This window comes from Mesoplodon densirostris, chromosome 11 (assembly GCF_025265405.1).
Source record: "Mesoplodon densirostris isolate mMesDen1 chromosome 11, mMesDen1 primary haplotype, whole genome shotgun sequence".
Taxonomy (NCBI): domain Eukaryota; kingdom Metazoa; phylum Chordata; class Mammalia; order Artiodactyla; family Ziphiidae; genus Mesoplodon; species Mesoplodon densirostris.
Window position 1 is genome coordinate 57,795,271 of NC_082671.1, and position 24,386 is coordinate 57,819,656.

Consider the following 24,386-nt stretch of genomic DNA (forward strand, 5'->3'; position numbering starts at 1 on the left):
GGTTAATCTAAATTCCTAAGAGTTATGCCAATTCCTTTTTCACACCCCTTATCATCAGAAAATATTTTTAGGTCTTCTTCCAAATGAATCCTGACTATAACTATTTCTCACTTCTTCTACTGTGACCACACTAGTCAAAGCTGACTTCATCTCTTACTTGGACTATCACCTTTTGGCTGCTATTTCCTGCCCTCCTTATTTTCTGATATTTACAGAGATTTTCCCCACAATTCACAGGATTTCTACTTCCTTCCAAAGAATAGCAAACATACAACTTGTATAATATAAATCTGATCATATCAGTCCACATTTTAAAATACTTCAATAGTTTCTTGTCACACTTAGAGTAAATTCCAAAGTCCTTAACCTTGTTATGATTCAGGTCCTATCTACCTCTCCAGGCTCATTGTGCCCACTCTCCTCATGGTTTGCTCGGCCCCAGTCACACTGGTCTCCTTGCTGGAGGCCCCAGTCACACTGGTCTCCTTGCTGGAACATTGAACATTCAAACCTACTCCTTCCTTGCGGCTTTTATTTTTTATTTTTTATTTTTTTGCTGTACGCGGGCCTCTCACTGTTGTGACCTCTCCCGTTGTGGAGCACAGGCTCCAGACACACAGGCCCAGTGGCCATGGCTCACGGGCCCAGCTGTTCCATGGCATGTGGGATCTTCCCAGACTGGGGCACAAACCCATGTCCCCTGCATTGGCAGGCGGACTCTCAACCACTGTGCCACCAGGGAAGCCCGCTTGGGGCTTTTTAATGTTCTTGTAGAAATACTTTTCTTTCCAGATAACTGCATGGACAATTTCCTCACTTCATTTGATCTTCTTTTCCACTGTTACCCTGTCAGAGCAGGCTTTTCCTGCCACTCTTATTGAAAAACATGTTTTGAAAGGATACATGTACCCTAATGTCCACTGCAGCACTGTTTACAATAGCCAAGACATGGAAGCAAACTAAACGTCCATCAACAGATGAATGGGTAAAGAAGATGTGGTACATATATACCATGGAATATTACTCAACCATTAAAAAGAATGAAATAATGCCATTTGCTGTAACCTGGATGGACCTGGAGATTATCATACTAAATGAAGTAAGTCAGACAGAGAAAGACAAATATCATATGATATCACTTATATGCAGAATCTAAAAAAAAATATGATACAAATGAGCTTATTTACAAAACAGGAACAGACTCACAAACTTAGAGAATGAATTTATGATAACAAGGGGGAAAGGTGGAGGGGAGAGATAGACTGGGAGTTTGGGATTGACATGTACACACTGCTATGTTTAAAATGAAATGCCTTTCCATGGGACAAAAAAGAAAAAGAAAACATAGGCTTTAGCCCTCTTCCATCCCTCCTTACCCACCTGACTCTGCTTTACTTTCTTCATACATTATCTCTATCTGACAAAAAGTTATATATCGATAGATTGACTTTACCTCCTCCCTATAGTATGTAAGTTCTGTGTAGTTTGCTTAGAGAAATAAGACTTTCACCCACACTATTTTATGGAAGTTTTTCTCTTGAAATTACCAATGATTTTATTATGGGCTGAATTTTACCCCTGAAAATTCCTATGTTAAAGCCCTAATCCTTAGTACCTCATAATGTGACTGTATTGGGAGACAGAGTCTTTAAAGAGATAATTAAGTTAAAATAGGTTATTGGGGTGGGCTCTAGTCCAATATGATTGGTGTTCTTATAAGAAGGGGAAATTAGGACACAGACCTACACAGAGGGAAGACCATGTGAGGACAGAGGGAGAAAATGGCCACCTACAAGCCAAAAAGAGAGGCCTCCAAAGAAGCCAAACCTGCCAACACCTTCATCTCAGACTTCTAGTCTTCAGAATTGAAAGAAAATACATTTCTGTTGTATAAACCAGTCTGTGATACTTTGTTATGGCAGGCCTAGCCAACTAATACAGACCTATAAAATACCAAATTCAATAGTCTTTCTCCACTCTTCAATTTCGTCAAACCCCTTTTTAGTCTTACAACTTTGAAATAACTTAAGTAAATTAGTATTTTTAAAAATACTGTTTAAAAACAACAGAAGACACCTGTATACTTATCAGCAGGCAAACAAATATTGATAACATTGTTACCATCCCATAAGCTTCTTCCTGATTGCCCCTCACAACACTGTGCTGAATTTTGTGTTAATCATTCTCTTTTGGGGGAAGTTTTATAGGTCATATATGTAACTCTTTAAAGGTTGCTTTATTATATTATTTTTGAACTTCATATAAATAAAATTACATTTAATCTATTATTCTATTACTTATTGTTTATGTGCATTAAATATTTGAGAATTTTTATAACTTCATTATTTTGCTTAAAAATAAAACATATCAATCTAGTGTCAATAACATTTAAATACAAGTTTGAAAAAAATTTGCTACAAATATGGCATGAAAATGTTAAAAATCTTGCTTTATAAATTGGTCATAAAATTTAAAGAAAGTTATTAATAGTAAACAAAAAAAGAATATAAACAACTTCATAGAACTGAAACTAAGTAGCTATTAATCATATTAATATATTCATCTCAATAGTAATTAAATAATAAAAATTATGAGATAATATCTTTGCTTAATGAATGAAAAAATTTTGAATAGAAAAATGCTAGTAAAAAAAGACTTGTTTAATGATAAAATGTGGGCATCGTTATTTGGATAGCAATTTGGCAATTGTCAAGTGTTTGCCAAGTCTTTGAAAGGTCCTGCCCTTTAATCCTGTATTTCCACTTCTAGGAATCTTTTCTAAGAAAAAATTGGAAATTCAGAAAAACGGTCTGTATACAATAATATCCATTATGATGTTATCATAATACTGAAAAGGGAAATATGGGGAGTGACTAAATATAGTAGCCACATTGTTATCTGTGAGTCCTAGTGATCAGGTGATATTAATCATTATTTTCCATATCTTGGGCAAATCTCCCTTTTAGATATTTTCATGATATAGCTTTAATATCTGCAGCTTCTCTTATCCTATAATTTTAATGGTGCTTCTAATAATATGAATTTCTATATCATGAAGTCAGTTTAGAGGTTAAAACATATTTATTTTCTCTCTTTTATTTAATTTAACTTTCCCTAAAAATCCATATTTAGCTTGGTTCTTCTTGTTAGTTTTGATGTAAACCTACTTATTTTGGGAGAAGGACATATTTTTCTTGGAATTTCAGCACCATTCCTCTTGCTTCCTATGACCTCCTGACTATCTCTGGGGTAAAAATGTGAAAACAATATTTCCTAGATTCTCTTGCCACTGAGAGGCAGTAGGGGGGTGAACTGGGAGGTCATAGAAAAACAGAAGCCACTGCTGCTCTGGCTGTGGTGGGCAGGACTGTGGGCCTCAACTGATATCAAAGGAAGGTGGTGCCACTGCCTTTGGGATTCATCTGTGGATCCCCTACTTTGGGACTGCAAGCAGATGGAACACCAGTGGGGGTTCCTTTCAACTACTTTGCTTTTCTTAAAGCCAACAGACATTCATTCTCACAGTTCTTATAAAAGATTTTCTTTTTTAAGACTCTAATACTTGATTAAATTATCCAGAGAGGTTTCATTTTTCCTGAAAGCTGAACCATCTTTCTCTGACAGAAGAGAGAGAGAGGAAAGAATTTTATAGTATATGTGGGTTGATCCTGATTTTATTGGAAACTAGTTCAATCATTATAGAATTGATCAGAGATCTGTAATCTGTTGATTAAAGTTATTGATAGTCTAAGGGCTGCTTGTAAAATGGGTGAATTCCCTCCTCATCACCAACAGTGTTTAAGCTGATGTTGAGAGGGCATAAATCATTCATCAATGTCCTGCAGAGAATTCCAGCCCTTGGGAAGGAGTTGAACAAGATGGTCTAGACATTTTCCTCCAGCAAGCCTATGAATACTTTTATAATATTTTTATCTCTAACTTTTATATTCCACCTGAAAATTTTTACAAGAAACATTCTAAAATGTACATTTTTACCCTCTGAATAGTATATAATATCTTCTTTAGTCATTTATCCTCAAAAAGGTCTTGTAATTTGCTTTGCTTTGCAGAGCAAGAAAAAATTAAACTATCCTATATATCGATTCTTTCTGAAGAAGAATCTGCTTGTGCTGATTGGGTTTCAGACTTTCTCTTTTCTCACCAGCCCCACCAATTCCCCTTTTGTTCCACTCCAATTTATTTTCTGCACTATAGCAAAAATGATCTTACATCAGATTGCATCACTCATCTCCTAAAGGCTCCTCAAAGTTTTCCCATTGAACATAGAATAAGGTACAAAATTCTGACAAAAACCTTTAAGGATGGGATAAGGGAGACAGTTAAAATGAGACGAGAAGGGTATGAGATGAGTCTGAGATGGAATCAAGGCTGTTCATGGCTTTGCCCCTCTCATCTCTCCAACTCATCCCACACCTCTACGTAATGGTCACACTGGTCTCCTTGAACATGTCAGGTTCCTTCCCTGTACCTGGGACTCTTAGCCCCACTTGAGTGGTCTGGCTAGTTACTTTTCTTTAGGCTTCAGCCCAAACATTTCCTACTTAAGGGAGGCTTGAACTGATCATCTCATTTAAATCAGTTTTACCTCTTTTATTCTCTATATTAGCCACTTATATTTTCCTTATAATCCTTAATAAAGCTAAATATAAATAAACTTTATTATTTGGTGTTAATTCTTTATTTTCCTGATATCTATTAGTTTTCTTATTTTTTTAAATTGATTTACAATGCTGTGTTAGCTGCTGGTGTATGGCAAAGTAATTCAGTTTTATATTTTTTTCCATTATAGTTTATTACAAGAGACTGAATATAGTTCCCTGTGTTATACAGTAGTTACTTGTTGTTTATCTATTTTATATAGAGTACTGTGTATCTGTTAATCCAAAACTCCTAATTTATCCCTCCCCCACCCCCTTTCCCCTTTGGTAACCATAAGTTTGTTTTCTATGTCTGTGAGTCTTTTTCTGTTTTGTAAATAAGTTCATTTGTATAATATTTTAGATTCCACATATAAGTGATATCATATGATATTTGTCTTTCTCTGTCTGACTTAGTTCACTTAGTATGATAATTTCTAGGTCTATCCATGTTGCTGCATGTAAGCTTCAGAAGGGCTTGCCAATTATTGTAACCAGTAACTTAGCAGAATGCCTGACATATTGTAGGTGTTCAGTAGATGTTTAATGAATGAATCAGTTTCCTGGAGAGCAAAAGTATTATACAAATATGGAATATTTTAAGAGTAAGGTTTATTTATTAGAGGAAAAAACTATTTGCACATTGCACATACTAAAGTATAGCTTCAAAGACTAAGACCAAATTTTATAAACCAAAATTATTTTGGTAGTAAATAAATCTTGGAGTATTATTTCTAATTTTCCTTTCTATTTTTATAATGTATTCCACTGATTAATTTTCCTATCAAATTATGTCTGAATCTAAGTTAATGAACAAGTTATGTTGGGACTGTTGTGTGAATTTACTAGTAGCTAAAAAAAAAATTGGGGAAGATTCAGGAGACCCCAAGTTAATTTAGATGCAGAGATGCCATCCATGGCCTGACAAAGTGGCAAAATCCCCTTCTAGAACTACTGCTCAAAGCTTCAGAAGGGTAAGTAAGCCTCTGAGAACTCCCTTTGCTGGGAGTTCCTAGCCCTGCCCGTCAACTGCTGAAACAACCCTGAGCCATTCATAGAGCTACATTAACAATAATCAAGGCAGTGAGTCACTGTTCTAAGTCAAATTCAGAAATGTGAAAAAGTATTAGTTTGTTCAGATAACTTCTCGTCCTTTTTCATGTTTTTTGTAAAATGAGGAATGTCAAGTACTGCTTTACAGTTGGAAAGGTTTTAAGTGTGTAGTCGGGACTGAATGGTAATAAAAGGAATTTATATTTTAGAGGTAATTTTAAATGTAAGCTACTTGTCAGCCTAGAAATACATAGGTTGAATTTACCCTCTTAAACTCTTGAATCCCACACAACATGTAGCAAAGTAAAACAAAATATTTGGTAATTTCAAAATAGTTAGGGTGATAGCATTTCCTGAATGATAATATCTGATTGTGTCATAATCACAAGTACAAGACTTTAAAGTTATGATGAGGGGCCTATAAGAATGGCATGCAACTGTAACATTATTGTCATATAATATGCCATTCCAAAATTTTAGGTTAGTAGTTAATTTATTTATGGAAATATTTTTCCAAATGATACAGGACATTTACAAAGTTACAGATTTGGGGATCACTTATATAGCATCCTGTCATTAAAGAAGGCAGGATAAAGTAAACCTAAGACCACCATGCATATTACCCTCTCCTTCTATATACAGGCTATTGTACAAAATTAGATGTTCAAACTATTTTTGGTTTTTGAAAATGCTTACCAAAGATATTTTGCAGAATTGCTGACATTAATTCTTTATGAATTTTAATTTCATAAAGCATGAATTAAATCTAAACATTCTGACTATCCTCTTGTTCCTTTTCTACTACACTACTTACATGAGTAATGGAGAAGGAGCATGTGAGTAATGGAATCACACATCTAAATGTTCCACCTAAAGACTGGTTTTCTAGCACTTTGTCTTCTGCTACTGGGAAGAAAGGACAAAGTGGAAAAAAATGTGTTTTTCATCAGTGTTGAAGTCAGTGGCTTTGGTTATATATATAGTTTAACTTAATAGATTGGAGTTACCAAAAATAGTAGGCTAAATGTTTAGATTACGTCATCTATGGTGACATCAGGATAAATTACAGATTTATTCAAAGACATGAAGTCAACAAAATAAATATATAGTACCTTTAAATCAAGTGGAAAAGACGGCTTGTTCTTTTAGAACCTACCCTAGACTTTACCACTACCCTCTTTCCAGTCCAGACCATCATCATCTTAATCCTTCTATAACAATAACCTTGTAATTCATATCCTTATATCTTACTCCCCTACTATATATATTTTCCATAATCACGAAAGTGATTTTTCAAGTGCAAATATTTGATCATATTACTCCCACCTTAAAGATTTCAAATGACTACTTTTTGCCCTCAGGAAGAAGTCCAGACTCTAGAATGTCCTTGAAAGTCTTCATCTGACTAAGATAGCTATAGTGTGTTTAAACCAAAAGAAAAATAAAAGCTCAAAATATGCACATTCACACATTAGTAATGAAATACACGCTTCTCTGTGGACATTTATTTATGACAAAAGATCCTTGTTAATCTATATTCTAACATTTGTAAGTGAATATGTCATAAGCTAAATTAATTTATTAAAATTTATATTTAGAATATTGTAGCTATCTTCACCAGATTCTTAATTTAACTCACAATGCTCTATAAAAACAAAAGATTCTTAAAAGACAATATAGAATGTATTAGACATAGTATGTTTGTAACGAAACATTTACAGTATTATGTTTGCCTCACTGTGAACTATAAACATCTGATAGGGAGCAATTTATTAAGACAGCAACTGACAGTGTTTAGGTCAAAGATAAGTGGAGTTACAGATTACCATGTCTAATAAATTTTCTAGAATATTTCTAATACTAATTCTTAATCTTTGTAAGAATCAAACCTATGGATGAGTATGTCATAATGTAAATCACGTACCCAGTCGGAAAGCATATCAACATTCTAGACATCTAAATTATAGTTTAAGTTGCCAAATTATTTTTACTCTATACAGAAATCATGAATTCATTCAAGAATTATTTGTTAAAACCCTGTTATGTGCCAGATATGTCCTCTGAGTGCTGGGGATTCAAGGGTTGAACAAGGCAGACAAGAACTTGCTCCCTCAGAGCTTACATTCAAGTAAAGATAAAGATAGACAATGAACAGTATAAATTAATAAGATAATTCTAAATAGCTATAAATATTATGAATAAATTTAAAAAGTGACATGATATGACAAAACATTGGAGTAGAGGGCTATCTTACATTGATGGCTGTATAATAATTCTTCATTGAGAAGGTGACATCTGAGCAGAAACAAAAATGACAAGAATGACCTGCTGTGCCAAGATCCAGAGAATCCCAGGCAGCAGCAAGAAAAAGTACAGGTGGTTAAAGGTAATATGAATAATGTTGGTATGTTCAAGAAGCAAAAAGAGGTCAATGGACCAAGGGTGAAATCAATTAACTGAGGGGAGAGAGTTTGGCAAGGCCAGATTATAAAGGAATTTAGATTTCATTTTATAGGATATCTTTCTAAGAGGAGAGTTATATGATTTGACATGTTTGAAAGGATCAGTCTGTCTGCTGCATAAGGAATGGACTATAGGAAGTCAAAACTGGAAGCCTAAAAATTTTTTAGAATTGTAATAGAGCCAGTGAGGAATGATTGTGATGAGGACTTGCAGGCATGTGGAAACATACAAACGGTAGCACATTTTAAGTATGTACGCTATGCCTTACATATTTTAGGCATTTAATGTATATTTGTGAATGAATGGACAGCATAATGCATAAAAATATGAAAATGTAGCAGTGTATTATATTCATGGCTACTTATTTTAGGCATGAAAACTGAAACAAAGGAAAGTACTGGGAGTCTTTTAAACTTATGAGAAAGCCTAACATTTTCATTTGTATTTAAATGCTTTTCTCACTACAAATAATTTAAACAATTTGAAAATAAATCCAAACTTAAATGAGAAAATTCTAAAATGGTGCTATTCACCAAACATCTGACATTTCCTAATGTTAATTCTATAGTTGTTGTTGTTGTTGTTGTTGTTTTGGTACTGTTATGGTCAGATTGAGATAAATAATAGAAATTCTGCATTAATAAGAATATTTTCCATTATTTAGCAAAAAAGAGGAAACTATGTTTGAGGTGTCTAAAAAATCATACTCTGTGTCTTCTGCACATGGGCTGTTTACATTGGGCAATCAGACTATAAACTTGGTGTGCTGCAGCTGGTCCATACTACCTTCCAAAAGGCAACCATTACAATTTAAGGAAGTTTATGAGTGAGTTATTGAAAACACAGTTATTAAAATTGAAATTATGTAAACTTATTAGTTAAATGAAAAAGTTTAAAACAAAGGTAGTAAATATTCAGTCTCTTCACTTCCTAATTATTTACTACATTTTAATTGTCATCAATGCTCTTGAGGTTATGCCTATTGCATCTGTATGGTGACAATCCTACCACAGTGTGCTCCTAACCACCTCTTTCCAACTCCACATTTAGTGACATCATGTGGGAAGCTTGAAGTCAGACATGATGAAATATTTACATCACAAAAATTGGCAAACACGATAAACCAGGTCTTCCTCCTACCCAGGAGAGTCAATTGTTTAACATTTACCAGCACACCACTAGTTATAACTGTACTAATGCTACTGTCACTGCTACAGCATCTGTCCCTGCTACGAACTTCTATAGTCTAAATTCCAGAAACTACATTCTGCTTTGCATTAGAAATGAATCAAGGGTAAAAATGAAGAGAGCAACAGTGTGCCACAGCTGGCTTTTAGACAGGGAAGGTCAGTGTTCAAAAGTACTTTACTTAGTTTGTTTGCATTTTACCACCCTCAAAATAATGTCCACATTTGCCTCTCATTTCCTTTTGTGAAACAGCCCTGCTGAGTGTGAAACTATTGAAGCTGTGTGTTATCAAAGTTCAAAATTTAGAAAAAGTTTCAAAAAAAAAGATGCTATTTTCTCCTATTAAAATAGTGATGACTTAAAAGAAAGAGACTAATGTTGGAGTGGTGCAACATTAGTACTCATACACAATGATAATAGGAATATAAGTTGATAAATATTTTAAAATAAATTTTGAAATATAGAAGTAAAACTCTTTAACTTATTGTTTAAATTTAACCTGCAGAAAGATTATTTAAATTTAACTTGCAGAAATATTTATAAAAATGCATTCAAAATAGTGTTATTTATGATAGGAAAAACTGAAATGGGTAGAAAACTTTTGTACATTTGTTTGAGAGAATATTATGTATAATTTTAAATAAAATGCATAAAGTTTTCAATGACATGGGGGATGTTCATAAAACATAATTGATAAAATTTGGATATGACATGATATATTCAATAGAAGCCAACACATGAAATTGTATATGTATATAGGGTAACTAAAAGTAAATTCCACTGAACATTAATTAAGCAGTTAGAGTGTTTGGAATATAACTGTTTTCTTTTCCTTTCATATTTTCACAATTTTCTAAAAAGACATAATAATAATGTCTAAACTAAAAGTGTTTTCAATGTAAATTATCTGAATTTATAAGAAAACCTAAAATTTCCATTTGTATTTACATGCTTTCTCACTACAAATAATTTAAATAATTTGCAAATAAATCCAAACATATTTTTAAAAAGTCTAGAATGGTACTATTCACCTAACATCTGACATTTCCTAATGTTAATTCAACAGTTTCTTTGCATAGCCATGATTGGACAAAAAACACTGGAATTGTTTTAAAGGATTTTTATTTTAGGTTCATATGCAACATATTCATCTATTTAGCTATAAATCACCAAATTTTCTTCTAAATCAATTATTGCCATCTTTGCTTTAGCATCTTCTGGCACTTCATAGTCTCATAAAATTCTCAAAATGACCTCAATTTTAATTCAGTATAATTAAACTATACCATGCATACAGGGTGAGAGAAAATATCAAAATTTTTAAAATTAGTAGAGTTCTACAGGAAGAAATAACTGCTTTAAATATTTATTTCAAATATACCAATGCTGTGAGAAATAATTAGAGTCTGCAGAAAAGGAATAGCTATACTGAGACAAATAGGCATACTGGTAAAGGAAGGAACTATCATCTACTGTCTTTCTTATTATATTAATGTGTGTAAGATAAAGAAAAGGGGGTGAGAAGAATACTGATAGTTGTCCAGTGAATTTCCTTTTGATATAAGAGAAGTTTGGATATTATCTAATGATCTAGTATTATGTACCATTTTAATGCATTATGGTATTTTAATTGTGCTTTGCTGTCCAGATAGTAACCAATAGGTATCTGATAGGTTGCAAATGTACTTTTGTGACTCATAAAGGGAGAAGTTTCAAGTTTCAGGGCATCCTTACCATTTCAAATCTACTTACAAATGATACTGATATTAGTGTGAATATCAGTCCCACATTTACCCTTGAGAAGTTATATGGGCCTAGAACTTATGAGTACTTAATTAAAACATGTCTTAAATGATTGGCTTACCTGAAATTTTGACTTGAGACACCACTCCATCTCCTCCATCACTGTGTGCACGAACCTCTACAACATATTCTCCATCCCTGGGGATTGGGACTTCTATGGAGTGTTTATGAGTTGAATACAGCTTGCCATCATGCTGGCCATCAGGTCTATAGAGTACCTTTAAAAGTTTCAAAATATGTATATTTAATAAATTGGCAATAAGGAGTCAATGCCCTAACATTAAACTGGAATAAAAACACTTATACTTTTTATTAATTAAAAAAAAAATCTTAGGGAGCTGTGTGTAATACTAGCTGGAAAATTCATGTTATTTTTAATTCACAGAAATTGATTTCATCTATTTTTAGGGGGATCCAAGAAGATGCATCTTAGGCATCTAAATTTTATTTTTTGAAATTACCAAAATAGAGAGAAAGAATGTGTCTTTTTATGAAAAAGGTAAAAAATGAGGGCTCTTTCAATATATTAAATTAGTCTAAAAATTGCCTAGTAATTAAAATTTTTTCACACTGTTTCTAAAGGTTAGTGTTGACTGAAAAATGTGATACTGTGATATAGAGAATATATAGAAATAACCTTTTTTTTCATTTTTGTTCACTTACAGAGGGTACCTCATACATCAAAGAATTCACTGTGTGCTTGGCGACATTATCTTAATCATTGTCAAACAAAAATGGATTCTTTTTTTCTCTCTTTTTTAAACACTAATTATTCTAACAACTTTATTCTTTAAAGCAGTTATTCTATCTTGCTCATTTGACATAGTATTTTTCTAGAATTCACTGAAGATCTTTTCTCATTTCAAAATTTATCATGTCATCTGATTCTTCCTCACAGCTAGAGTAAGAGAGAGCTGTTTGGGTTTTGGCAAAACAAAAAACCAAACATCAGTCACTCTTTGTAAGAATGAAACTTGTGTGGGAAATAATCTAGTAATCTTTTATATACCTTATATCCTGTCACTGTGGATTCATTTGATAGTGCAACCACATGATCCCAGGTGATTATGTAGCGTGAACCAGACCTTATGGAACTGATGATCCTTGGAGGCTGGCTTGGAGCTGTGAAAGTAATAACATGCAACTGATAGTCACCATATCCAATTTCAATTCTGCAAGCTGTATCACATCGGGAATTATAATACTGATAATGATGTGACAACAACAATGGCTAATTCTGATGTTTGTACTGTTTGCCTGGCACTATGGTATGCACTTTACATCCATGGGTTCATTTAATGCACTGGGACCCTGGGAGATAGGTAATAAAATAAAATGATCTCTTATTCTCTTCTCATCAACCTTCATTTGGATGTCTCTCTCCACCAGTCTTTTTTTTTTTTTTTTTTTTGCGGTACGCGGGCCTCTCACTGTTGTGGCCTCTCCCGTTGTGGACCACAGGCTCCGGACGCGCAGGCTCAGTGGCCATGGCTCACGGGCCCAGCTGCTCCGCGGCATATGGGATCTTGTCGGACCGGGGCATGAACCCGCATCCCCTGCATCGGCAGGCTGACTCTCAACCACTGCGCCACCAGGGAAGCTCCTCCACCAGTCTTTTAAAACTTCTGTTTTCAAGGTCATCAATCATCTCCACTTGGCCAAATCTAATGTCACTTTTTTATTCTTTTAAAACTTAACATCTTCGCAGTATTTCACAGAGTTGACCTTCCAATTCTTTCTTGAATATCTTTTCTTAAATTTCATAATCTCTTATAATCTTTCCTCCTATCTCTCAGGTTGTTCATTCTCATTAATCATCCTTTGCTAGCTCCATGTCCTCTGCCCAGTTTCCAAATGGTGGAATGACTTAGGACTTGATCCTGAGCACGCTTCTTTCCTCTATATATGAATCTTCCCTAAACCTTACATCTGGGCCCATGGTTTTAAGTACACACAATTATATCTCAAGCTCATCTCTCTCTCGACCTCTAGACATATATGTGCAACTTCCTATCGCCTCTTAAATGTCTAAAAGATTTCTCAACTGCAATATAATCAAGACAGAACATTTACTATGTACCCCCAAATCTGCCTTTCTGTGAGACTTTCCCATATTTACTAAATGGTACAACCAAACCCCCAATTTCTCAAGCCAAAATCGATTCAGTCTTCCATTCCATTTATTGCCAACATCCAAATTAGCTGCAAATTGTCAACTCTGCCTGCTGAAAATTTTCCACTTCTTTCTATCTCTATTATCACCCAATGCTGGCCACCAACGTTTCTTCCTCAATTACTAAAAAAGGTCTCCTAATTTGCTATTCTGACTCAAATACTAAAAGAGGTCTCCTAATTTGCTATTCTGCTTTCACTTTTATTCCACCAGTATCCATTGTCTACTCAGAACAATTTTAAAAAAACATAAATTAGATATCACTTTCTGCCTTACTATCTTCCAATGATTTCTTATCACACTTAGAAAGAATTTTAACTCCTTATTATGATCTATGAGACCCTTCTTATTATGACTCCAGCACACTTTTTCCTCCTCAACCCAGAGCCTATGCTCTGGAACTATTGGCCTATCTACAAGTAAAGCATACTGCACTTTTTCCATATAAAGTCTTTGTGCTAGTTGTTTTATCTGCCTGATAGAATCTCCTCTGCAAAGACCTCCTTCTTATTACTCATATCCTAGGTCAAATGGCATCTTCTCTAAGAGGATATTCCCAACCATCAGATTCGAATTTCGCTCCTACCCAGGCAGTTTTAAATTGTATTATCTGTTTATTTATTGTATTTTATTTATTATTTAATTCTAATTGAAGTGTAGTTGATTTACTATATTATATTAGTTTCAGGTGTACAACAGTGATTCAATATTTTTATTGATTCTACCCCTTTAGAAGTTATAAAACATTGGCTATATTCCCTAGGCTGTACAATATAGCCTTGTAGTTTATTTATTTTATATATAGCAGTCTGTATCTCCTAATCCTACCTCTATTTTACTCCACCCCCTTTCCCTCTCTGCACTGGCAACCACTGGTTTTTCTCTATATCTGTGAGTCTGCTTCTATATTGTTATGTTCATTTATGGGTTTTATATTTTATTCCACATATAAATGGTAACATTAAGTATTTGACTTTGTCTGACTTACTTCACTAAGCACAATACCCTCCAGGTCCATCCACATTGTTGCAAATGGCAAAATTTCACTCCTTCTTCAATGGCTGATTAATACTCCATTGTATATATATACCACAACTACTTTGTCCCTTCATCTATTGATGGACATTTAGGTTGCTTCCATATCTTGGTTGTAATAAATAATGCTATGAATGCTGGAGTGCATGCATCTTTTCAAATTACTGTTTTTATTTTCTTCAGATATATATCTAGGAGTGGAATTGCTGGATTTAAGGTTTTTGAGGACCTGCATATTTCTTACCATAGTGGCTGCATCAATTTACATTCCAACCAATGATACACTAGGGTTCCCTTTTCTTCACATCCTTGCCAACATTTGATATTTGCAGTATTTTTGATGACAGCCATTCTGACAACTGTGAGGTGATATCTCATTGTGGTTTTGATTTGATTTTGTCAGTGATTAGTGATGTTGAGCATCTTTTCATGTGCTTATTGGCCATCTGTATGTCTTTTTGGAAAAATGCTTATTCAGATCTTCTGCCCATTTTTTTACTAGGTTGTTTGTTGTTTTGATATTGAGTTGAATGAACTGTTTACATATTTTTGATATTAATTGCTTATCTGTCATATAATTTGCACATATTTTCTCCCACCCAGTAGGTTACCTTTTCATTTTTTCAATGATTTCCTTTGCTGTGCAAAAGCTTTTAGGTTTAATTTGGCCCCATTTTTAAATTTTTGATTTTGTTTCCTTTGCCTGAGGAAACAGACCCAAAAAAATGGCAAATAGTGTTCAGCCTATCTTTTCTTATAGGAATTTTATGGTTTCTGGTCTTACATTTAGCTCTTTAATACATTTTGAGCTTATTTTTGCATATGGTATTAAGAAAATCTTCTAATTTCATTCTTTTGCATGTATCTATCCAGTTTTCCCAGTACCACTTATTGAAGAGACTGTCTTTTCCCCTTTGTATACTCTTTTTTTTTTTTTTTTTTTTTTGTGGTACATGGGCCTCTCACTGTTGTGGCCTCTCCCATTGCAGAGCACAGGATCCGGACACACAGGCTCAGTGGCCATGGCTCACGGCCCAGCCGCTCCGCAGCATGTGGGATCTTCCCGGACCGGGGCACGAACCCGTGTCCCCTGCATCGGCAGGCGGACTCCCAACCACTGCACCACCAGGGAAGCCCTTCCCCTTTGTATGCTCTTGTTTCCTTTATAATATATTAATTGACTATAAAAACATGAGTTTATTTCTGGGCTCTCTATTCTCTTCTATTGACCTATGTGTCTGTATTGTGCCACTACCACACTGTTTTGATTACTATAGCTTTGTAGTATAGTCTGAAGTCTGCAAGCATGATACCTCCAGCTCTGGTTCTTCATTCTCAAAATTATTTTGGCCATTCAGGGTATTTGTGGTTCCATAAAATTTTAGAATTATTTCTTCTAGTTGTGTGAAAAATGTCATGGGTATTTTGATACGAATTGCATTAAGTCTTCTCTATTGATTTGTTTTGGTCGAATTTTATTTATTTCCTCTCGTCTCTTTATTATTTCCTTCTTTCTGTTGATTTTAGGCTCTGTATCCTCTTCTTTCTCTAATTCCTTTAGATGGTAGGTTAGGTTGTTTATTCAGATATTTCTTCTTTCTTCAGGTAGCCCTGTATGGCTATAAACTTCCCTCTTAGAACTACTTTTGCTGTGTCCCATAGATTTTGGGAAGCTGTGTTTTTATTTTCATTTGTCTCTAGGTATTTTCTGATTTTCTCTTTGATTTCCTTCATTGACCCATTGTTTTTTTAGTAGTATGTTTTTTAGTTCCCTAGGTTTATGTTTTTCCCATTTTTCTTCCTATAATTGATTTCTAGTTTCATACTATTTTCACTATAAAAGATGATTGATATAATTTTTATCCTCTTAAGTTTTTTGAGATTTGTTTTGTGGCCTAGCATCTGATCTATCCTGGGAAGCATGCCATTTGAACTCGAAGGAAATGTGCACTCTGCTGTTTTTGGATGGAATGTTCTATAGATATCTATTAAGTCCTACTGGTCTAATGTGTTATTTAAGGCCACTGTTTCTTTTTTTTTTTTTTAACATTGTTATTGGAGTATAATTGCTTTAAAATGTTGTATTAGTTTCTGCTGTATAACAAAGTGAATTAGCTATATATATATATATATATATATATATACACACACACATATATCCCCATATCGACTCCCTCTTGCATCTCCCTCCCACACTCCCTACTCCACCCCTCTAGGTGGTCACAAAGCACTGAGCTGATCTCCCTGTGCTATGCAGTTGCTTCCCATTAGCTATCTATTTTACATTTGGTAGTGTGTATATGTCAATGCCACTCTCGCACTTCGTCCCAGCTTATGCTTGCCCCTCCCTGTGTCCTCAAGTCCATTCTCTATGTCTCCGTCTTTATTCCTGTCCTGCCCCTAGGTTCTTCAGAATCATGTTTTTGTTGTTGTTTTTTTCTCTTTCTTTGTTTTTTTTTAGATTCCATATATATGTGTTAGCATACAGTATATGTTTTTCTCTTTCTGACTTACTTCACTCTGCATGACAGAACTTCACTCTGCATGACAGACTCTAGGTCCATCCACCTCACTACAAATAACTCAATTCCGTTTCTTTTTATGGCTGAGTAATATTCCATTGTATATATGTGCCACATCTTCTTTATCCATTCATCTGTTGATGGACACTTAGGTTGATTCCATGTTCTGGCTATTGTAAATAGTGCTGCAATGAACACTGGGGTACATGTGTCTTTTTGAATTATGGTTTTCTTAGGGTATATGCCCAGTACTGGGATTTCTGGGTCATATGGTAGCTCTATTTTTAGTTTTTAAGGAACCTCCATACTCTTCTCCATAGTGGCTGTATCAATTTACATTCCCACCAACAGTGCAAGAAGGTTCCCTTTTCTCCACACCCTCTCCAGCATTTATTGTTTGTAGATTTTTTGATGATGAAGGCCACTGTTTCTTTATTGATAATCTGTCTGGATAATCTACCGATTGATGTAAGTGGGATGTTAAATTTCCCTACTGTTATTGTATTAGTGTCAATTTCTCCTTTTTTCTCTATTAATATTTGATTTATATGTTTAGGTGCATACATGATAACAAATGTTATACCCTCTTCTTGTATCACTTCCTTTCCTATTTTATTATATTATGCACTTCTCTATCTTTTGTTATAGACTGTATCTGTTATGAGTATTGCTACCTCAGCTTTCTTTTAGTTTCCATTTGCATGAATCTCTTTCCATCTCCTCACTTTCAGTCTCTGTGTGTCTTAGCTCTGAAGTGAGTCTCTTGTAAGTAACAGATAGATGGGACTTTTCCCCTATTTAATCAACTACTCTGTGTCTTTTAATTGGAGAATTTAGTGTATTGACATTTGAAGTGATTATTGATAGATATGTACATATTGCCATTCTGTTACTTGCTTTCTGGTCGTTTTGTAGTTGTCTTTTAGTTTCTTCCTTTGTGATTTGATGATTTTCTTTATTGGCGTGCTCATGTTCCTTTCTCTCTAGTTTTTGTGGATCTATAATTGTGGGTTTTGACTTGTAGTTACCATGGAGTCCATATATGTTGACCTACAACTCTATCTACTTCTTTTAAACTGATAATCATTTAAATTCAAACACATTCTAAAAGATCTACTTTTTAAACTCCCCTCCACACATTTTCTGTTTTGATGTCATATTTTGCTTCTTCATGTTTATCCTTTAACACTCTATTATGGTTATAGTTGATTTTACAATTTTCGTTTTTTAATCTTCATAGTTGCTTATTTAAGTGGTGATCCACAGCTTTTACTATATATTTGCTTTTACTAGTAGGGTTTTTTCTTTCATATCAACTCTTACTACTTGTTGTAGCCTTTTCTTTTCCACTTAGAGAAGACCCTCTAAAATTTTTTGTAAGGTTGGCTTTGTATTGATAAACTCTTTTAGTTTTTGCTTCTCCTATCTCTCCTTCAATTCTGAATGATAACCTTGCTCAGATAAGACAGTCCTGGCAAGCCAGTCAGAGCTTGAGACAGCTCCCAATTTGGAGCCTCTGTGAGCACAAGTAATAGCTGCCCTTGCCCCATTCAGATGCAGTGCTGGTTCTTTTCCAGTTCCTTCCCCCACAACTGCACACTCTCCTTGGCAATGTAGCCTGTGTCCTATCTGGGAACTTTTCTGAAGAAGGCAACTGGTGCAGGTTGGGACACATGCTGGGAAAGTCCAAGGAAAACCATCAGAGGATTTTCAATCTGATTCCTCTGTCTTGTTACCAGGAGTAAGCAACTGTGTGTGCACACTCTTCGTGAGTGGAGTCTTGTTTTCTACAGCCCTCTCGTAAGTCCCACTGGTGGTTTAATCTGCTATGGGGACTCATTTTCCTGGTGTTGGACCCCAGGGTTGGGGTGTCTGATATGTGGTTCAAACCCCTCACTCCCCAGAAGATCTCTGAGTCTGTTATATCCCCCTCAACTTTTATGTCCTGTACTACGGTCATGAGTCCCAATCTGATTACTTCTTCTCTCTTCCTACTTGACTCCATATGGATATTACTTTACAGCCTTGGTTGTAGAAGAGTATTTCTGCCAATCTTCAGTTTGTTTTCAGGGAGAATTGCTCCATGTCTAGATGTATTTTTAATGTGTTTATGGGGGGAGGTGAGCTCAGGTCCTCTACTCTGTCATCTTGGTCTCCTCCTCCCATATTATCTGTTTATTCACTTTATTGTTCTGTCATCTGATGTTATACTTATTTATTTGTCATATTTATCTCCCTCTCTCTCTCTTCCTCTCTTTCCATTAGTTTGTTAAACCCTGTGAGAAGAGGATCTGGGTCTTGCTTCATCCTTTCTGTATTGTCAACACTTAGACCTGTTCTGGGCATGTAACATATTTTTGATGAATGAATAAATTGAAAAAAGAACAAAGGAATGAATGCTCTTTTTACAAATTAGAAAGCTGAGGTTTAAAGATTTGATGTAATAAGTCTACTGTCACACATTGAGTAAGTGATAGAGACAGATTTGAAACCCCTGTCTGATACCAAAGCCTGGATCTTACCACCATGTTCTATTATTTCATTAGAACTTTCTTTTCCCCCAAGTGAATTTCATAAATTTTCAAACTCTAATGGTAATCATGTCTTCAAATTCTTGTGAAGTTTCCCTAAATTCTGAATATAAGTTCTCCTCTTCCATCTGTTCAACTTGGGTTCAAAAAAGAGCTATCATAGTGAAGCGAGGGAGATGGGTATGATCAAAAAATGTGAGCAGGGTAGGTGGTCTTGTTATATTAACAATGAGAGCATACAGTAATAAGAGAGTGAACATAATGTTACAACATTTAACTTGTATTTGCATTGTGCAGTGACAAAGGTTTATAAATCAAAGCATAGAAAAATGATAGAATTTTCTTTTTCTCATGTTGTTGATGCATTCCTATAAAACCAAGTTTAAAACAATAACAAATTAATTGTCTAATGATACAAAAATTTGTGGGCAGTCTTTACAAAGGGAGGTTCTGTAATGGAACATTAAATGTGTGAAGGTATTCTCCACATTTTTTCATCATCTACAATAACAATCAATGCTTTTGTTTGTTTTTGTTTTTTTAAATCTTGTGTGATTTTAAAGGTTAAAATTGAAAACCAAAAGTGCTCAGACTGCTAGGTAGTAATTTTCTCTCAAATATACCTACATCATCACTGAATCAATTGGGAGTTTTTGACAAGTATAAAATGAAAATATTGAGACTCACGTGCTTTCTTGGTGAAGGTCTCAATCATATCACTGGGAGGTCCACACCCTGCGCTATTGCAGGCCCTGACTTCCATAAAGTACTGGGTGTCAGGCAGAAGGTTCTCCAGCCTGGCAGAGTATTCTTGGCTAGTGACTTGCACTCTGTGTGCAGCTGCTTCTTTATCATGGACGGCCCAGTACCGAATCTGCAAACATACAAGTTGAGTAATATTTTTTCATAATTCAGACACTTCAGTTGCAAAAAATTCTTTTCAAGTTGTTCTGACACTTGATGTTGGCTGAGCATCATGTTCTCAAATGTTACTTAATGTTACTTACATTTCTATCAGTCTTAGAAAATGGCAAGGCACACAATGCAGATCTGATTAGAAGTGTCAAAAGCAAATTAAAGGCTCACCTCATTGCCTGAAATAGTCACACACAGATGAAAAAAGAGAAAAAGCCAAAAAAATGTGCATAAGATTTGCTCTCAAACTATAAAACTAGTTTCTGTTTGGAAGTATTTGCCATAATAATTTATATCATTTATTTCCAGCTTTATTTGTGTTTACATGATTGCAAATTTGTTAAGGGCCATTGATAAACAAAAATAGTCATGTGGCCTAAAACATGCTAGCTTAATTACTTTCTGCCAGCTTATTTCAGAAGTATGTATATAAAATTATTTCCTTTGAACTTATATAGAGGCCAGAAATCAAAGAAATATTATACCTAATAACTTGATTAGTTGTAGAAATTATCTTTAAAATAAGTTTTAAAAAATTTCATTCATGTTGTGATTAGAAATGATTACTTTTACCAACGAGCATGTCAATGACAGCCTTCCTTGTCTCTTAAAGTTTAAGTAAAAGCTATGAATTATAATATTCATTCTTCTAATAAGGCTGTTTTATTGGTTAAAAATCTATAATTACATCTCAGTTATAAATAAAAAGGAGAGGATTGTTTATAAGTATACTGTAATTTTATATTTTAGATGCCCTAAAACAATGGAATTTTAATTTCACAATTAACCAACATACTAGAAGATAATATCTAATATTTATATAATGCTGAAATTTTTATTTATGTAAACACATAAAAAAAATTATAAAATGTAACTGGATGGCTCAAATTCCCTTAGTAACAAAGTGAGGTTTATATGAAGAATGAGCACATTTCAGAACAAAGGCTAGTTACTACTTGCTTATTGGTTTCCTTTGTAATATTTTTATTTTGTTTACTAGGGCTCATTTTTTCTGTTGCCAATAATATATTTCCTAATAGTTTTGATGTAATCTCTTTGGCTTTTCTGTCCTCTGACCAGAAGGATGGCTTCAGAACCGAGGAAGTGGAATATTACAAGTGGCTCCAAAGGCAGATCTCAGCTGGCAGAGAAAATACTTTTTGAGGATGGGACCCTCCTTATGAAGGCATGAGTTTCCTGGTGTTGGAAACATCCAGGCAGTGCCTACATTCATCTGAGAAGGAGGAAGACGGCCTATATTTTAGTGGAAATTTGAACTGTGTGACATGTAAGGCCTCTTCCACTGCTTGACTGAAGAGAAATAAAATGAACATTTATATTCTAGTGAAATGTCAAGTACTAAAGTAGGATCATCTACGTGTATTATTTTCTCAACAAACCAATAATGGTAGTATTTAGCCTGTTTTATAGCAATCAAAACTGACGCCCCCGAGGCTCAGACATTTTTATGTGGATACTTGTTGACTGAGAGCACATTTTAAAATCTTCATTCATTATAACAACTTTTCTATCCCGTTTAAAGAGGAGAAGATTTTTAACTAGACCATTTCTAAAAGACACTAAGTATTAAAATGAGGACTTAAAGTGACAAAATTTTTTGACATTTTACCCAAATTCCATGAGGCATTTTGGCAATACAAAAGGAAAGAACAAAATTTTCTTTAATTTACTCTTTGCACCTATATCTTACATGGCCAATTATTTTATTCATCTGATTTTGACAGGGATCTATATTACACAGTCTCCATAGAAATTCACAATAAATTTAAGCAGTGACTTAGTTATGCCCTGGTAACTAGGGAACAGAGAGAGTTATTGAGTGTATCAAATAATCTCTGACTTTCTTATTTTAGAATATGAGATTTTTTACAGACACTTTTAGAGTATTTTAAACCTCTACTAATGAAAGCATCTGATACAAAATTATTTTGGTTGAATAATCTGTCTCTCCCTAATTTAAAGCATACCTTTATATTTAACTTGCAATGTTTTCAAAGAATTCTAAAATAAATAGTGGATAAGGGCTTCCCTGGTGGCGCAGTGGTTGAGAGTCCGCCTGCCAATGCAGGGGACACATGTTCGTGCCCCGGTTCGGGAAGATCCCACATGCCGCGGAGCGGCTGGGCCCGTGAGGCATGGCCACTGAGCCTGCGCGTCTGGAGCCTGTGCTCCGCAACAGGAGAGGCCGCAACAGTGAGAGGCCCTCGTACTGCAAAAAAACAAACAAACAAAAAATTAAAATTTTGGGGCTTCCCTGGTGGCGCAGTTGTTGGGAGTCCGCCTGCCGATGCAGGGGACACGGGATCGTGCCCCAGTCTGAGAGGATCCCACGTGCCACGGAGCGGCTGGGCCTGTGAGCCATGGCCGCTGAGCCTGCGCTCCGCAATGGGAGAGGCCACAAGGGTGAGAGGCCCGCGTACTGCAAAAAAAAAAAAAAAAAAAAAAAACAGCAAGAAGGGGCCTTCTCTGGTGGCGCAGTGGTTGAGAGTCCGCCTGCCGATGCAGGGGACATGGGTTCGTGCCCCGGTCTGGGAGGATCCCACATGCCATGGAGCAGCTGGGCCCGTGAGCCATGGCCGCTGAGCCTGCGCGTCTGGAGCCTGTGCTCTGCAACGGGAGAGGCCACAGCAGTGAGAGGCCCGCGTACCTCAAAAAAAAAAAATAGTGGATATATGTAAAATGTAGCATTATTATTATTATTATTTTCATCTGAACTAGGCACTGGCCATGCACTTAGAAATAATTTCCACATAGATAATTTGGACCACAGTGTTTGATCCCTTCAGTGAGTTGCCTGTTGTGGTGAAGAACCAATATTAATCTGTGAGAAAATTGTTTGGATTGAAGCGTTGAACCTGTAGTCATGGAGCAGAACAAATGCACTCCTTTTGATTAATCACTAGGGAGAACAAAAGGCAGGCTGGATGAACTAGTGGAAAAAAATAAATAAATGAAGCAGGTCCTGCTTTATGGACAGTAGACCATAAATTCATTTTCACATGGTAGAGCAACATATAGTGTATTTATTTCTATTTAATGCTGTGGCATTATATAAATTTAACTCTTTATTTACATGTTCCTAAAATCTCCACAACACCCCATATCTAGTGTTAACTTATCTTAGTGCTTATTAAACAATTATGGAATTACCTCATTACTGGTCTCTACTATTGCTAGGTTATAAACTCCTTGAGGACAGGTATTCATTATTTCTAATGCTGTGTACATAGGACTGCATTTGATGTATGACACTCATTCATTCATTGAACAAATATTTTCTGGGTATCTACTTTGTACCAGCTATGTGCTAGATGCAAGGAATATAGTAGTGAACCAAGCAAACATGTTTCAAAATGTTTAAGTTTACATAAAATTACTAATATATTTGATGGAATGACCTAAGTGTATAATTTTGTCCCAAGAAAATTTACTCTTTATAACAGTATTGGGGAGCTGAAAAGAAAAGCCTCAGAAAAAGGGCTAAATCATATAACAAAGAATAATTATAATTTCCATACATTTATGAACTATAATAACACCACTTTTGTACAAAGATAATACTTATATCCCTTCCGAGGAAAATTTAAGAAATTTGTAGGAAAAGCAGCTCTTTAATCTCATTTTCTCCAAAGAGGCTTAGAATAAAACCTGGATGTTACAATTATGGAAGTATTTAAAGATATTTAGTACTTTTGAAAATTAGGCTTGCTCCATTTTAATATTTTCTACTTCAGTAAACTTTTGTATCAGATTTCCAAACTTTCTTCTTCAAATTCTGAATTTTCTGAAAAAAAATATCTTCTGACAGCTGAATATTCTTTTTTTTTTTTTTTTTTTTTTTTTTCGGTATGCGGGCCTCTCACTGTTGTGGCCTCCCCCGTTGCGGAGCACAGGCTCCGGACGCGCAGGCTCCGGACGCGCAGGCTCAGCGGCCATGGCTCACGGGCCCAGCCGCTCCGCGGCATATGGGATCCTCCCAGACCGGGGCGCGAACCCGTATCCCCTGCATCGGCAGGCAGACTCT

The 24,386-nt window shown here is 35.1% G+C and overlaps 1 protein-coding gene across 1 annotated transcript in view; it reads right to left on the reverse strand.

Moving 5' to 3' along the window:
• The window catches only part of CNTN1 (contactin 1), a 187,660-nt gene that overhangs the window by 51,961 nt on the left and 111,313 nt on the right, over positions 1 to 24,386 (reverse strand). Inside the window, exons 20-22 of the mRNA XM_060114197.1 lie at positions 20,114 to 20,300; positions 12,175 to 12,287; positions 11,227 to 11,383 (exon numbers count right to left, since the gene is read on the reverse strand). Of these exons, the coding sequence (XP_059970180.1) occupies positions 11,227 to 11,383; positions 12,175 to 12,287; positions 20,114 to 20,300 (457 nt within the window). The remainder of the gene's footprint in view (positions 1 to 11,226; positions 11,384 to 12,174; positions 12,288 to 20,113; positions 20,301 to 24,386) is intronic.